At 37.6% G+C, this 14,521-nt stretch overlaps 1 protein-coding gene across 3 annotated transcripts in view; it reads right to left on the reverse strand.

The window, feature by feature from the left end:
* Positions 1-14,521, reverse strand: part of Ipo9 (importin 9) — a 45,995-nt gene that overhangs the window by 17,745 nt on the left and 13,729 nt on the right. For all 3 annotated transcript variants that reach the window (XM_063239990.1, XM_023567108.2, XM_063239991.1), the window contains exons 2-11: positions 9,490-9,551; positions 9,220-9,306; positions 8,009-8,210; positions 5,894-5,982; positions 4,744-4,830; positions 3,611-3,730; positions 3,425-3,525; positions 3,069-3,127; positions 2,074-2,225; positions 1,512-1,610 (exon numbers count right to left, since the gene is read on the reverse strand). In XM_063239990.1, coding sequence (XP_063096060.1) covers positions 1,512-1,610; positions 2,074-2,225; positions 3,069-3,127; positions 3,425-3,525; positions 3,611-3,730; positions 4,744-4,830; positions 5,894-5,982; positions 8,009-8,210; positions 9,220-9,306; positions 9,490-9,551 — 1,058 coding nt within the window. The remainder of the gene's footprint in view (positions 1-1,511; positions 1,611-2,073; positions 2,226-3,068; positions 3,128-3,424; positions 3,526-3,610; positions 3,731-4,743; positions 4,831-5,893; positions 5,983-8,008; positions 8,211-9,219; positions 9,307-9,489; positions 9,552-14,521) is intronic.

Below are 14,521 nucleotides of genomic sequence, written 5' to 3' on the forward strand. Positions count from 1 at the left end.
ACGTCTTTAGTCTGGACTATTACAAGTGAATGGTTCGATCTGTTTTACATATACATGCTAAACCCTGATTAGATTATTAAAAATGTGACCCTAGTAGTTCAGGATCTTTCATGAAATCAAGTAATATTTATGTTTCTACAGTGCCTAGGCACACTGTAAGATAACTAGTTGCTTCCTTTGGCTATATTCAATGAGTATAAGTAAAAGTGATAGATCCAGCTTTAGAAAATGGACCAGATATTTATCCTTTTAGAATCTGGTCAAGGAAAAATAAGGTTATTAGCCTTTAAAACTACTGTAAGCTGGGCAAGAGGAACACTGTTGAGTTTGAGGACAGTTTGGACTACAGAATGAGTTCAATGCTAGCCTGAACCACATAGTGAGACCCTTTCTCTGATTTTTTGTTGTGGGGGGCACTGGGAATTGAACTCATAACCTCGTGCCTGTCAGACAGACACTTACTCAGCTGAGCTAAATCCCTGGCCCCCAAATTTGCTTTTTTTTTTTTTGGTACTAGGGATCAAACTCATGACCATGTGCTTTGCCAGACAGGTGCTTATGTTGCTGAGCTAATTCCCCAGCTCAAGACCCTTTCTCTTTTTTTTTTTTTTTTTTTTTGTCTTTATCAGTTTTATCGGTACCAGGGATCGAACTCACGACTGCCTGCTTGCAAGGCAGGTGCTTATGCCACTGAGCTAAATCCCCAGCCCCGACGCTTTCTCAAAAATAACAAATAACAAAACAAAAATACTCCCCCATACTACTGTAATCTTTCACAGCTGCTTCAGAAGTACTAAATGATAAGTGATTCACTAACAAACTTCCTACCTGAAAGGAAGTAAGTGGGTAGCTTCACGGCATTCCAGCCTAGAGACAACTCTTTGCTACTTTAGGAGACAAAGAAAACATGATGTTCACCTATCTATCAGTAATCTTTTTTTGTTTTTAATTTGTCAAATTCTGGCTTGTGCTGGTCTTGTTGAAGACAAAACTGAAATGTTCTTGATTTAATTACATTAAGATTTTATCTTCTCAGCAATTTGTTTTTTTTGCCTTTTTTCCTTTTTATCAGTACCAGGGATCGAACTGACGACTGCCTGCTTGCAAGGCAGGCGCTTATGCCGCTGAGCTAAACCCCCAGCCCCAGCAATTTTTTTTTTTAAAGGCAGGGTCTCACTAGGTACTTTAGGCTGACCTTGAACTCACTATGTAGGTCAGGCTGGTCTTAAATTTATGGTGATTCTCTTGCTTTAGCCTCCTGAGTATTGGAATTACAGGTGTACACCACCATGTCTGGCTTTCTGGGCAATTTTTACATAAATATTTACTTTTAAGTATCAAAACTTGTAGTAACAACTTTGGAATCTGAGCCTCAAACTTCATTTGGGAAATTCTCTTGTATCCCCCAAAAGTCTGGGATAAAGCCACTCAGCAGGGTTGCTCATTGTGGATTACACATTAGGAAGAAGAGGACTCAAGTGTTACTTGGTTGAAGAGTGAAAGTAACTCACCAGCAACAGGTCTTGAGCTGCAATTCTAACAGTATATGAAAAAGTATCATCATCTTCATCTTCTACAAACTGTTGGGGGTTGGCTGTCCATACTTTAATCTGAAAAGATGATGAAGTAAGGTCTTTGTGAGGCAATCTTTCATCCTAAAACTTCTGGTCTTAAAAGTCTCTTGTAGCAATTTTTGTACCATTTTATGTAAGAGGCAACATCGGACTTATGGATGATAATCAGGCTAATAATCTAGTCACTACATTTCATTACTTATACGGAAGTAGTAGGCTCTGCTAAATATCAAGATCTTGGGCTAGTGGTCTTACAGAGATTTTCTTTATGGAAAAAGTGTTCTCAAAATCCAAATACCTAATACAGGACTAGGAATTTGAAAAAAAAAAAAAAAAGTTTTTTTTTTAAAATGTCAGTGCGTTCCTCGAACTTTATATCAAGTTATTCTCTTAGTGCCCATTTTTCAGAAATAAAAGCTTTACTTCACCAAAGCCTCACATTCATCAAGTTGCCTTTCCAAATACAAGCTGGTAACTGTCTATTAAACCTGTTATTTACCTGTTCCTCAGTGATTTGCATGTACAGGATAATATAGTAAATCAGTTCAGGCAAGGCTTTCTTAACAGTGCTTTTGAATTTGCTATTTTCTAGTAGAGCATGGACAAATTCAAAAATGCTAAAGACGAGATTTTCAAAACCCAGGACTTCACCTATATGAAATATACAAGAGAAGAAATTAATGATAAGAAAGCAAAAGGAAAGTATATATGCTGGAAATAAACTATATTATATTTGTGAATTAATGAATAGTCAAAGTACTTGCTAATTAGCATTCCAAAGGACAGAAGGGGTTGAAAAATCAAATAAGGAACTTAATCATTTTTTGTTTTTTTGATATAGGGTCTCACTATACAATTCAGGCTGCTCTTGAACTCACTATGTAGCCTAGGTTGGCCTCAAATGTGCAGTGACCCTCTTGTCTCAGCTTCTCTAGTGCTGGCATTACAGGTGTGTTCATTATACCGAGTTATTTTGTAATGCTAGGGATTAAATTCAGGGCCTGCTCTGAGCATGCCAGGCAAATGCTCAACCAATGAGCTACAAACCTAGCCCTCTTTTTTTCATTAAGAAAATCAGAAACACTAAATATATTTTCCAGCTTGTCTACTTTTGATTTGAAATACTTAAAATAGAAATGAAAATACCGTCACATGGGACTTCAAAATTAAGCTCGACAAAACAACAAAATATCTGGATTAAATGGCCTTTGAAGGAAACTGGTTCAACTCAAAAATTCTATGAGTACATGTTTTTTTTGTTTTTATTTATTTTGAGTACATGGTTTTTGCAAATGTCTATAAAGAAGAGATCAAAGATGGTTAAATTCTCAATTCTTTGCATCTAATAAACTGAAAGGATACCCAATTAGAAAACTCACTGGACAGAATGAAGGCTCTATTACTATTTTTTTTTTCTGTCTGACTTCTTTGTCTTTTTCCAGATCCCTTTTCCCAATAACCAGTATTTATGTCAAAAGCACATAAACTACATACCATCAGAATCCACAGGATCTTCTACTTCCTCTGTGTAATTCACTTCTGTCCTCACATAAGTATGAAGAAGAGTAAAGAAACAATTTGGAGTTTGTTTTACATATAAGTTATAAAAGAATATTATGTACTCGGGGCTGGGGATTTAGCTCAGCGGCATAAGCACCTGCCTTGCAGGTATGTGGTCATGAGTTCGATCCCCGGTACCGATAAAAAAGAAAAAGACAAAAAAAAAAAGAATATTATGTACTTCAACACTAGAAGGAGATACTTAACAGTGAACCGCATGATATGAGACCCAAGGCTAGATTCCCTACCACAGGTGTTAAGAGGTCCCTGGAGTTTTAAAGAAAGGATATAAAGCTGCACTCTCTGTTAGGGTGTTCCAAACAATAGGTAAAATCTGTTGCATAGAGGACACCATGTGCTTTGGGAAGTTTTTTACCAGGGCTGTCACTGCCTAAGGAGAAAAACAGACAAGAATGACAATCAGTGGTTTGAGACTACACTTCCAAATTCCCAATCTCACCTCAGTAAATGTTTACCTTTAGGACCTCCATCTTAAACCCACTGTCAGATGTGGGGCCATCTGGTATCTGGAGAGCCTGAACAAAGGCTTCTGTGAACTGCTGCACCACAGGGAAAATGAGGACTTTGGCTGCACCCTGATAACAGAAATCAAAGTGAATATTGGATAGACTTCTAGTCCGCGGCTTTAATACACAGAGCACACACTGTTTGTTTTGAGTACTTGGTGTTGGTACCAAGAGCCCCCTGTGAGCTAGGTAAATGGTCTACCACTGATCTACCCCCCCCCCCAGCACTTTTTATTTTATTCTTAAGCACAGTCTTGCTAAGTTGCCTAGGCTGGCCTCAAATGTGCAATCCTACTTCAGCTTCTTGAGTAGCTGGGATCAAGGGCATGCCCCATTACTTCTAGCTAGGCACTGATGTTTTTTGAGCATCTAAAGCTCTCTGTAAGCCCAGGTACTAACCAGAAGGGTACAGGCATAAAGTCAGTAGAGGTATTTCCCAAGATCACGTTTCTTTTTTTTTTTTTCCGTCTTTTTCATTTTTATCGGTACCAGGGATCGAACTCACGACCGCCTGCTTGCAAGGCAGGTACTTATGCCGCTGAGCTAAATCCCCACCCTAAGATCACATGTTTCTTTAGCTACCATTTATCATTAATTATTCACCACAGTCTACTTGTAAGTTATTGGATCGTAATACTTTTCTATAGCCATTTCTGAATCCCAGGAATCAGTATTCGTCAGCTAGCTTTGTTTCATATGAGAGGCCCATAACAGAACAGAAAAGTTCTAGGGAAGCCAATATGACATGAGAGAAAGCATTTGAAGAAATAAGCTATACGCAAATTTAAAAATTTAATCAAAATGTTAAGTCTACCTACAATGTTGGTTACAACAACAAGGCACTGCTTTGTTGTGATGGAAGGCATTAGTAAAAAAAATTTCTTTTTTGGGAGACAGGGTCTCACTATGTAGTCCAGGCTTGGTCTGAACTCATCATGTAGCCTGGGTTGGCTTCACACTCACAGTGATCCTTCTGCTTCCTGAGTGCTGGGATTATAGGTATGTACTATCATGCCCAGCTGGAAGGTATTAACAAAGATTTTTAAGCATGAAGTCTGTTAATTACTCAAAGGCTTACTTACCTTTTCCAGCTCCTCCATGTTACAGATCATATGGGCACAAGTAGTAAAAATCTCCACAGCTCGGGATCGGGTTCGAATACCATACACCTAGGAAAAAGGTTATAGCATAGCCATGAGAGTGGAGTGTGTATGAATGTGTGTTTCTGTGACTAAGCTAAGACTGATCAATCCTCATGAGATTAAATTTCCTACAGAGATGGGAAATATTCATTCATTTTTGATACAGACTCATGTAGTTCACAGAATATAAGGTAACAAAAATGTCAGAACTTTTTAGAATTAGCCTTCTATAAAGGTTTCTGTAGGTTGACATAGTTAAAATGGCCAATGTATTTCGTTTTCTTATTTTCTTTCATGGTGTTGGAAAATAAACCAAGGACTTCACAAATGCTAAGCATGTACTTTATCACTGAGCTATATTCCCAGCTCTAAATGTACTTCTTTTAAAATACACCCTATATCCAGGAGCACTGGGTCTATATATATATATATATATATATATTTGATTGGGGGAAGAACAGGAGGTTAAAACATTACCCATCATACATATACCTTACTATGAATGAGTTACCATTCATATACAGATTGATACTCAAATATATATATTTGGCATTTATGTGGTACTTTAAGGATCTATTTGGTCATGCATGACGGTGGACATCTATACTCCCAGCTCTCTAGAGGCTGAGGAAGGATGACAGTAAATTATAGTCCATCCCAGGCAACTCAGCAGGACCTTTTGTCAAAATATAAAATAAAAAAGTGGCTGGGAAATTAGCTCAGTATAAAGGCCTTGTGTTCAATCTCCAATACCACACAGACCCAAAAAGGTCTATTTGTGCAGACTACTTCTAAATCCTTAATATGAGGCTAGAGGCAGCAACAGAGGCTCTAGGCACTTTGGGATTAGAGGATGCCAGGAGGTATGAAGTATATGAAGATACACTTTGGCTGCATCACTTTCATCAAAGGCTGCCTGTAGCTGTGAGTGAAAAAGTATGTTTAATTCAGAGACTCTGATCTAGATCTTCATTGGTCGGAGTCTTCAGGTATGGGGATCAGTGGCAAGCACAACAGTCTCTGAGAGGTGGAGGCTAACCAAAGTCTGAACAGCCCTTTTTGTTGAAATCAGGGAGCTGAGATTCCATACCTCTGCCATGGTGAAGATCTTATACATCTCTGGGAGAATGACAGGAGCAACAAGTGGCATCTGTGTGTCTGTCACTTCTCGAGTGAACTCTACAAAGAAAAGGTATCATTGAAGTGTAAGACATTAGGTATAAAAAGTTTCAAACCATTTCTAGGTAATGCTCCATGTCATCATACAAGTAAGGACACTGGCTTGGTGGCCTTCATCCCGGAATAGGAAAAACTGACTCCACCATCTTGGGTAATACCAGTCCCTATGAGTCAAATGAATACAAATATTCAAGATTGTATCTTCTTTACTAGCTGTGACTTCCTTGTGAAGAATAAATTCTGACATTTGTAGAATGAGTGCTCTATTTTATTTAGATATCCCAGGACTTACACTAAACAAGCATGATGGAGAGCACATTAATGATAAGTTTTAGGCAGTATAATTTAATCCTGCTGGTAAAATGACTGCATTTTTTTTTTCTCCTATGATCATTTCCAACAGCCTCAATTTATTCACACTTTACAGGGGCTTTGTTTGTTTTGGAGACCAAGTCTCACTATGATGCTTAGCCTAGCCTTAATCATGAGGCCCTCCTGTTTCAGTAGCTGGGAATACAGACATGTGCCATGGTCCCTGGATATACTTTATAGGTTAAAAGTTCAGTATTACTTCTCTGAGGTCATTCAGTAAGCCAGAGAAAGGTTGGGATATCGACACCTCAATCTCCAAAATTATTATTATTATTTTTTTTAATCTCCAAAATTCTTTGGGACTATAAGAAAAGATGTATCATGTAACTCAAGTATTTTAATTCTGAAGCTATTATGTTTGCATTTCCTTCACACTATAACTTAGTTTTCTTTTATAAATATACAAATAATTCAGAAGATGGGACAGGAGGTTTTAAAAAAACCCAAAAAACCTCACAAAGATGGGTGCAATAGGGCTGACATAGGGTGATCACGTAAGCACAGGAGTTCAAGACTCACCTGTGCAATACAGCAAGATCCTGCCTCAAAAACAAACAAACAAACAAACAATCCCAAAGAGAATCAGTCCCATTCTCCAAATGGTTCCTTTGTACACAGTAATGTTCTGCTACCTTTATATACACCTGAGTTCCTATTTTCAGAGTTCATATAGTTTTTCCTCCTTTGAAAATATTTAAAGCGGGCTGGGGATTTAGCTCAGCAGCATAAGCACCTGCCTTGCAAGCAGGTGGTCATGAGTTCAATCCCCAGTACCAATAAAAAGAGAAAAAGAAAAAAAAAATTTGAAGCATTTATTTGGGAATGGATATTGGCTGTAGTCTACTCTGATGACTCTATTACAAAAGAATACAAATTTCTCTACCAATTCTTTCACTTGGCTGACAAAAAAATGATCTTGTTAATAGTAATTTCCTTAGTTAACTACAATGAGGGCTTTTCCGCATTCCAATTAAGATAAATGGACAATCATCCTTTTTCTCCAGGTCTATCAAAAAGAAGCTATTATATTGGTAGATTAGGAGGGAACAGGCTTTGTTTCGTTGACAGAAAATTTATCTGTTGTATCCTGGCACTATGATGCCATAAATAAAGAACCCTGAAAAGTCCAGCTCCACAGAGGAGTATGTGAAGTCACTGAATAAGGAATCATAAAGGAGAAGCAAAGGAAAGGATAAGAAGGCGAAAAATCTGAACAAGAAACATTTGTACTGGGGGTGGGGGCCGGGCAAAGTCTGCATTGTATCTGAGCTAAAAACTGAAGCTTTGTCACAGGCAAGCGACAAGAATATAAGTAGAAGTTTTAAAAAGGCAGCTGGGGCATGGGAAGAGGAAGTCTGAAACAAACAGAGAAGGATTTGCTTTTTGTTTTGAGACAGGGTCTCACTACATTGTTCAGGCTGGCCTTGAACTCATGGTAATCCTCCCACCTCAGCCTTCTGAGTGTCGGATTACAGGCATGTGCCACCATGCCTGACTCAAGGATTTGCTTTTGACATAGAACTGATAGCATCTACCATAGTATAATGTGGGATAGTAAGATTTGGCTTAAATGCCAAGCTCAGTAAACTGAGATTTGAAGAGTAGACTTGGCTTTCACAAATAGCTAATACATGTTAGGTAAGGTTTCCAGTACCTGTCAGCACACGCATGGCTCCATGGACTGCATTTAAGTCTCCGCTCACCAACATCTCCATGAGTAGATTGAAGAGCTGGGGCCAGGCTTCAGGCCAGTCCCAGTGGGCAATTGCTGACACTGCATAGGCAACACTGGAGCGCACTTTGCTTATGGATTCTCTCAACCCATTGGGTAGCAGCTCCCTAATAACAATTTTTGCCTGTGGAGGAAGACAGTACACTTGCTATTAGAGCAGGTTATTAGTGACTAGAAGAGCCCAGTCGAGTTTGGAACTATGTTACATTAAACAACAAACTTGGAAGAAACTACATATTTATAGAAAATTCCTACATGAAAACTTAACAATTCATTCACAGAGTTTCTCTGTGATCTTTAAACTTATAGTAGCCCCTAGTTTCATGTGGTCATTTCAATGAAAATTAAATAAAATTAAAATTCAGTTCCTTAGTTGCAAGAGCCAGATTTTAAGTGCTCAATAGCCATGGCAGGTCTCATATCAGCTATCCCAGATCCAAAACATTTCCATATTTGCAGCAGGTTCTGAAGAATGGTGTTACTCTACACTCTGTATCTCAATAATTCTTTGGGTCTAAGACGGTTGCACAGCATTCTAAGATGGTTTCATTTAATGCTTAATTTTAGATATTTAGGAAACTGGGGCTGAGTCATGCTTCTAGTGATCTCATAGCCGATAAAGGGTGGAACTAGAGTTTGAACACAGGACAGCCTACGGCTTTAGCTCTCTTATTTTACTATGCAGTGCCCTTAAGGTCAGCCACCAATCTCCTTTTCTGCCTAGATCCACTCTCTACACTCCTAGTACCAGACTGAACTCAGGATCTTGTTAGGCAAGCCCCGTACTACTGATCTATATCCTCAGTCTTTGTCTCCCTTTTTTGTTGTTTTTAGTACCAGGGATCGAACCCATGACCTTGTGCTTGCCAGGCAGGCACTTATGTCACTGAGATAAATCTCTGGTCCTCAGTCCTTTTCTCTTGAGACAGGGTCTTACAACATGCCAGGCTGGCCTCAAACTTGGAATCCTGCGCCTCAACCTCTTGCATAGATGGGAATACAGGCCCGTGCCACTGTGTCTGGTTTTGACCCAGTCTTTTGACTGCTCTATTGTTAAAGAATGTTGACACCTTAATCCCTTAAGATGGTCCCTCAAGTCTTGGGAGATGGATCAATCAAACAACTGTCCTTACCCTTTCTGTAGTCTCAGGAGGCCTAAACTTCTCTGACTGGGCGCACCAGTGAGTCTCCACATACTGCTTCAAGATAACTGACGCCAGCTGGGAGAGAATAAGCCAAAAAGTCAGGCAGAAACATTTTTCACACACAACCACATACATGACTTGGAGTATCTGAATCATACTTAAACTTAGCATAAAATCATAGGATATTTATAAGTTGGCCTTCTCCTTTCCATAAGCAAGTTTTATTATAAAGTAAAAGGAAATTATAATTGAGCTTACCTGACGGATTGCCAGTGCCCCCTGAGGATCGACAGTCAGTTCTGCCAAGTGAACACCAAATTCTGAAAAACAAAAACTTTATCATAAGTTTAAAAGCATCTAGAAAGTTCTAACAATTTACCAAGTTCCAAACCCTGCTACCATGAAAAGATTTCATTAACAGTTAATCCATTGTTTCTAAAAGTCCTCATAACTGTTAAGATTGATTTTCTCCAGATGAGAGAAACAAGCTGACTTACAGGGAACAGTTCCCCACAGTCAACGGTTCTAAGATGCTCTTATTTTCTCCATCAGTGAAAAGCATCTTCTAGCTACCTTCCCTTCCAAGACAGTAACCCTTCCCAGACCAATGAATGTAGTAACTGATTGAAAACTGGGGCTATGTAAAAGGAAAACCTAAAAGTTAAGATTCAGGAGTTGCCCAGATAACTACTTTGCCAGAAGGAAAGATAAACTTGAGTCATTTGTAGAAAAATGGATGCACCTTGATTCCAAAATGCTAAGTGAAATAAAACAGACATACAGGCTTAAGTATCACATCATTTCATTTATATGAGAAACCCAAAGTTTAAATAATTAAAAGGCAAAATAAAAATAGACAATAGGAAATAGGGAGATGACCTACTGTAAAAGGGAAGGTGACCAAGTGACTTGGGCAAGGGAATAAAAACAATTAAAATGTTACATACATGTACCAACTCCTTATGAGGAAGGAAATCATTATGCACCTCAAACATGTACCAATAAAAAATTTTTAAAAAGGAACTGCCAAGATATACACTACCAGTTATAAGATAATGAAGTCTAAAAAAACCTGATTTTAACATTCTTATTTCTAGTCCTGGGGGTATAGCTCAGTGGCACAGTACAACTAGTAAATACAAGGTCTGGAGTTTAATTCCTGGTACCAAAAAACAAAAAGTCTATTTCTAAAAATGTAAATGTTGAGTAGTTTTCAATAAGCAATGTATAATAATTTTGAGCTGAATATTAACAGGCTATAAAGAACTTTCATCCCAAGTGAAAATATGGATTAGATTTACGCTTGCAAACAAGCAAATTATCAAATATTTCTTTGTGAAAAAGAAGAAACGCTAAGTAGTTGAAATGTGGCTCCTGAGAACTGAGATGGATGCAAAGGTGAAAAACAACAAAATCCACCAAATACATCAGACTGTAAATAGTATGAAAATAGAAGTATCTTAATAATTTTATATTGCTTATATGTTGAAATACTTTGCACAAACTTTGTGCAAAAACTTTGCACAAAGCGAGTTTACTGATATAGTATTAAAATGTTTTACTTGTTCCTAGCTTTACAGCTACTAGAAAATTTAAAATCTTTTTTTACACTTTTTTTTTCCTTTTTACCGGTACTGGGGATCAAACTCAAGACCGCCTGCTTGCAAGGCAGGGGCTTATGCCGCTGAGCTAAATCCCCAGTCCCGAAAATTTAAAATCTTATGTTACTCATAACCTATTTCATTAGGCAGAACTGTCTAATAGAGAATGAAGGACCAGACGTAATCTATAGTTGCCTTCACGTACGAGTGATCAGCCTGTTTTTACCTTCCACTTGGAGGTAGCTGTGATTAGTTTGGTTAAGAGAATAAGCTCTGGATTTGGGCAAGTTTAGGTTTAAATTCTGAAATCACCATGTGTGTCTTTAGGCAAGTTACTTTCCTTTTTAAGAATCAGCTTCCAAGCCGAGCGTAGTGGTACATACTTGCAATCCTGACATTCTGATGGTGAGGCTGGAAGATTGCTGCGAGGTGGAGATCAGCCTGACTCAAAAACCAAAACCAAACCAAACCAAAAACTAAAAAATCCCCACCTATACAGGAAGGTGTATTCCCAGTGTTGCCCTTCTTCACCCCAACTAACTTGTTCGCACTACTTTCTTCTCACCACTCCATTCCTTCCCCATCAGTGTTAACGGAGGTTGGGAGGTGATCAATCAGTTTAAAAAAAATTTTTTTTTTTTTTTGGGTACCAGGAATTGAACTCATGACCTCATACTTGCAATCAGTTTGATTATCCTTCTTGTGTTTCTTTCACACAAGCAAATATATGTGTGTGTATGTGTACTGTTGTTCAGTTTTGAGACAGAGCTTCACTAGGTTGGTCACTAGTGATGCTCTTCTACCAGTCTCCCAAACAACTGAAACAAGCGTGTGTTGCCAAGGCCTGGCTCCCTTTCTTTCTTACATGTAAAATTATACATTACATACACTCTTTAGCACTCTGCTTTTTTCTAATTAATGTGGAAATCACTCCAAATCCATTTATACCTTTCTCATTCTTTATTACAGCTGTATAATATGCTATTATAGAATGTACATTATGATTTTCTTTTTTTTAATTTTAAGGAGAAAAAGAAACAGAAAAAGGCTTCAAGTTATACAGAATTTCAGAAAAAATAAACAGTAGGAAATCACTAGTTAATAGATTACGTATTGTCATCTTGGAAATAGTTGTTCAAGTTACAAAATTAAAGCATATAAAGTGGACATTCAAACAGTGATACTGCAAACAGTTCTGTTCAATGATCCAACAAAACTCAGTGATATGGTTATCTATCTTATACACTTCAATATACATGCAGTTATGTCCTTTGGAGCACTTTTGTACAATGACAATTGCACATTTTGGGTTTTATTACTCCCACAGTTCTTCTTTTTTTTTTTTTTTTTGAAGAGAGTAAAATCAAATGTGACATAACAGAACAGAGTCAGTCAAATCAAAAGGATGGACATAATACATAATGTAAAAACAAAATACAAGGTGATCAACAATGGTTACCATAATGCCTCTTGCTATCTTAAAAAGAATTGCCTATATCATCAGTTATAATAAAATTGAACAAAACAGTAAAGAACTAAACCAATAAAACCAAAACATTGGAGACATTACAGGACTTCAAAAGAAGATAATAGTCAAACAGAATGGGCGTCATAATGAATCTTACTGTCTTCACAGTGGTTGCCTATACTTTCGGACTTGGTACTATCAAGCAAAACAGAATAGAGGAAAATCAGTCAAAACAAGATGGTGAGAGCAATACAGGGTTTCAAATCAAGTTAATAGGAAATCAAAGTGGGTTACTACAATATATCCTGCTATTTTTTATTTATTTTTCCCTTAATTAAAAGGATAAAAATAAAAAAGTAATATCAATATAAAAAAGTATAATAAAAAAAGGAGATTGAGATAAGAGGGCATAACAACAAAACAGCGCAGGTCAAAACACAACCATTTAAGCAAAACAGTGTTTCACCACAAGACAATCCCGATATAAAAGTAGTTACCATAGTGTCTCTTGAAATCTTTGAGTATAACTTCATGTACTGTAGTATCAAACATATCAAGACAATGTAAAACCGTTCAAGAGAATGACAGTATTACAGGGTATTTAGAATCAACTAACAGAAAATGAACAATGGTTTCTGTATAATCTCCTTGTCTATAAAAGTTTTTGTTCATATTATCACATATAATAAAATCCAATAAGAAACAACATGTTAAGACCGATGGAGACAGAACAACAAAAGCTTGATGGGACTTCAAAACAAGATGATATTAAATCAGCACTAGCTATTATGATGTCTTGTTTTCTCCAAAATAGCTGTTTCTACCATCCAACCTTCTCTGCCTCATTTCTGTTGAGCTCTTTTTCTGGCATTAGTTGTCAGTTTGTCTTATTCATTTCGCTTTCTGCTCCATTCATTGTGGCCTCTTTGCCACTATTTCTGGATTCTTTGTATTTTTCTTTTTTATAATATCCTGCAGTATTCTCTGTAGAGTTGAATTGGTGGTTGCAAATTCCCCTAGTTCCTCTTTATCCTGGAAGCACCTTGTTTTTCCATCAATTTCTAGGGACAGTTCTGCAGGATATATCAATCTTGGTTGGAGGTTATTATCTTTCAAAGCTTGAATTATTTCCCCCCATGTTCTTCATGATTTGATGGTTTGTGCTGAGAAGTCTGCTGTTATTCCGATGCGTGTTCCCTTGTAAGTGATTTGTTTCTTGTCTTTGACGGCTTTTAATATTCTGTTCTTATATTGGATTTCTGGAATTTTGATTATTATATGCCTGGGTGTAGTGCTGTTTGGATTGTAGGTGGCTGGGGTCCTGTATGCCTCACACATCTGAGTATCTTTACCTTTTGCTAAATTAGGGAAATTCTCCTGGATTATTTCTGTGAATAGCTTTTGTAGCTCATTTGTTTGTGTCCCTACTTGTTCTTTTATGTTCTTAATTCTTTCTTTCTTTTTTTTGTCTTTTTCCTTTTTATTGGTACTAGGGTTTGAACTCACGACCACCTGCTTGCAAGGCAGGTGCTTATGCTGCTGAGCAAATCCCCAGCCCCTATGTTCTTAATTCTTAGGTTATAGATCCTCTTATCATCTTCTAGCCTTTGAATTATTGCTGTTTGTTTCCTTGTTATTTTTAAGTTTTTCATTTCATGCTCCCATCTTAGAAATCTGTCCTCCAGTTCAGATAATCTATCCTTAGTTTCTTTCAAGCTGTTATGCCAGCTTTCAATAGGGTTTTTAGTTTCCTGGTAATCTCTTTGAACCTGCTTCACGTATTCTGTTTTCTTTATTTTCTCCATCAAACAATTCTCCCCTTTTTCTTTGTTCTTCCATTCCACCATTTGTTTTTTCTTGGGCAGTGCTTAGCGTTTCTCTAACTATTCTACTTATATCTTGCTTTATATCATTAAATACTTCACTTCTGAACTCGTCTATGAGGCTCCAGAGATACTGCTTTATGTCTATTGGTGCCGTGTCTGATACTGCATGTTTTCTGTCCTCATTCTCCTTTGCATCTACCTTTCCTGGATCAGTGTTCTCAGGATTGGGGACTGAGGACCCTTTCTTGTTGCTCCCTCTTTTCATACTTTTATTCCTTCCATACAAGCGTATACAGGAGGCCTAGTTTCTTTCTTTGTCGGTTAGTTTGAATCCGCTGGCTAGGTGTTCCCGCCCACTGCAGTGTTCTAGGGAGACACAGACCTGGGCAGCCTCT

The sequence above is a fragment of the Cavia porcellus genome, unplaced genomic scaffold (genome assembly GCF_034190915.1).
Source record: "Cavia porcellus strain 051 isolate PalLab524CR breed Dunkin Hartley unplaced genomic scaffold, mCavPor4.1 scaffold_29, whole genome shotgun sequence".
In the NCBI taxonomy this organism is placed as follows: domain Eukaryota; kingdom Metazoa; phylum Chordata; class Mammalia; order Rodentia; family Caviidae; genus Cavia; species Cavia porcellus.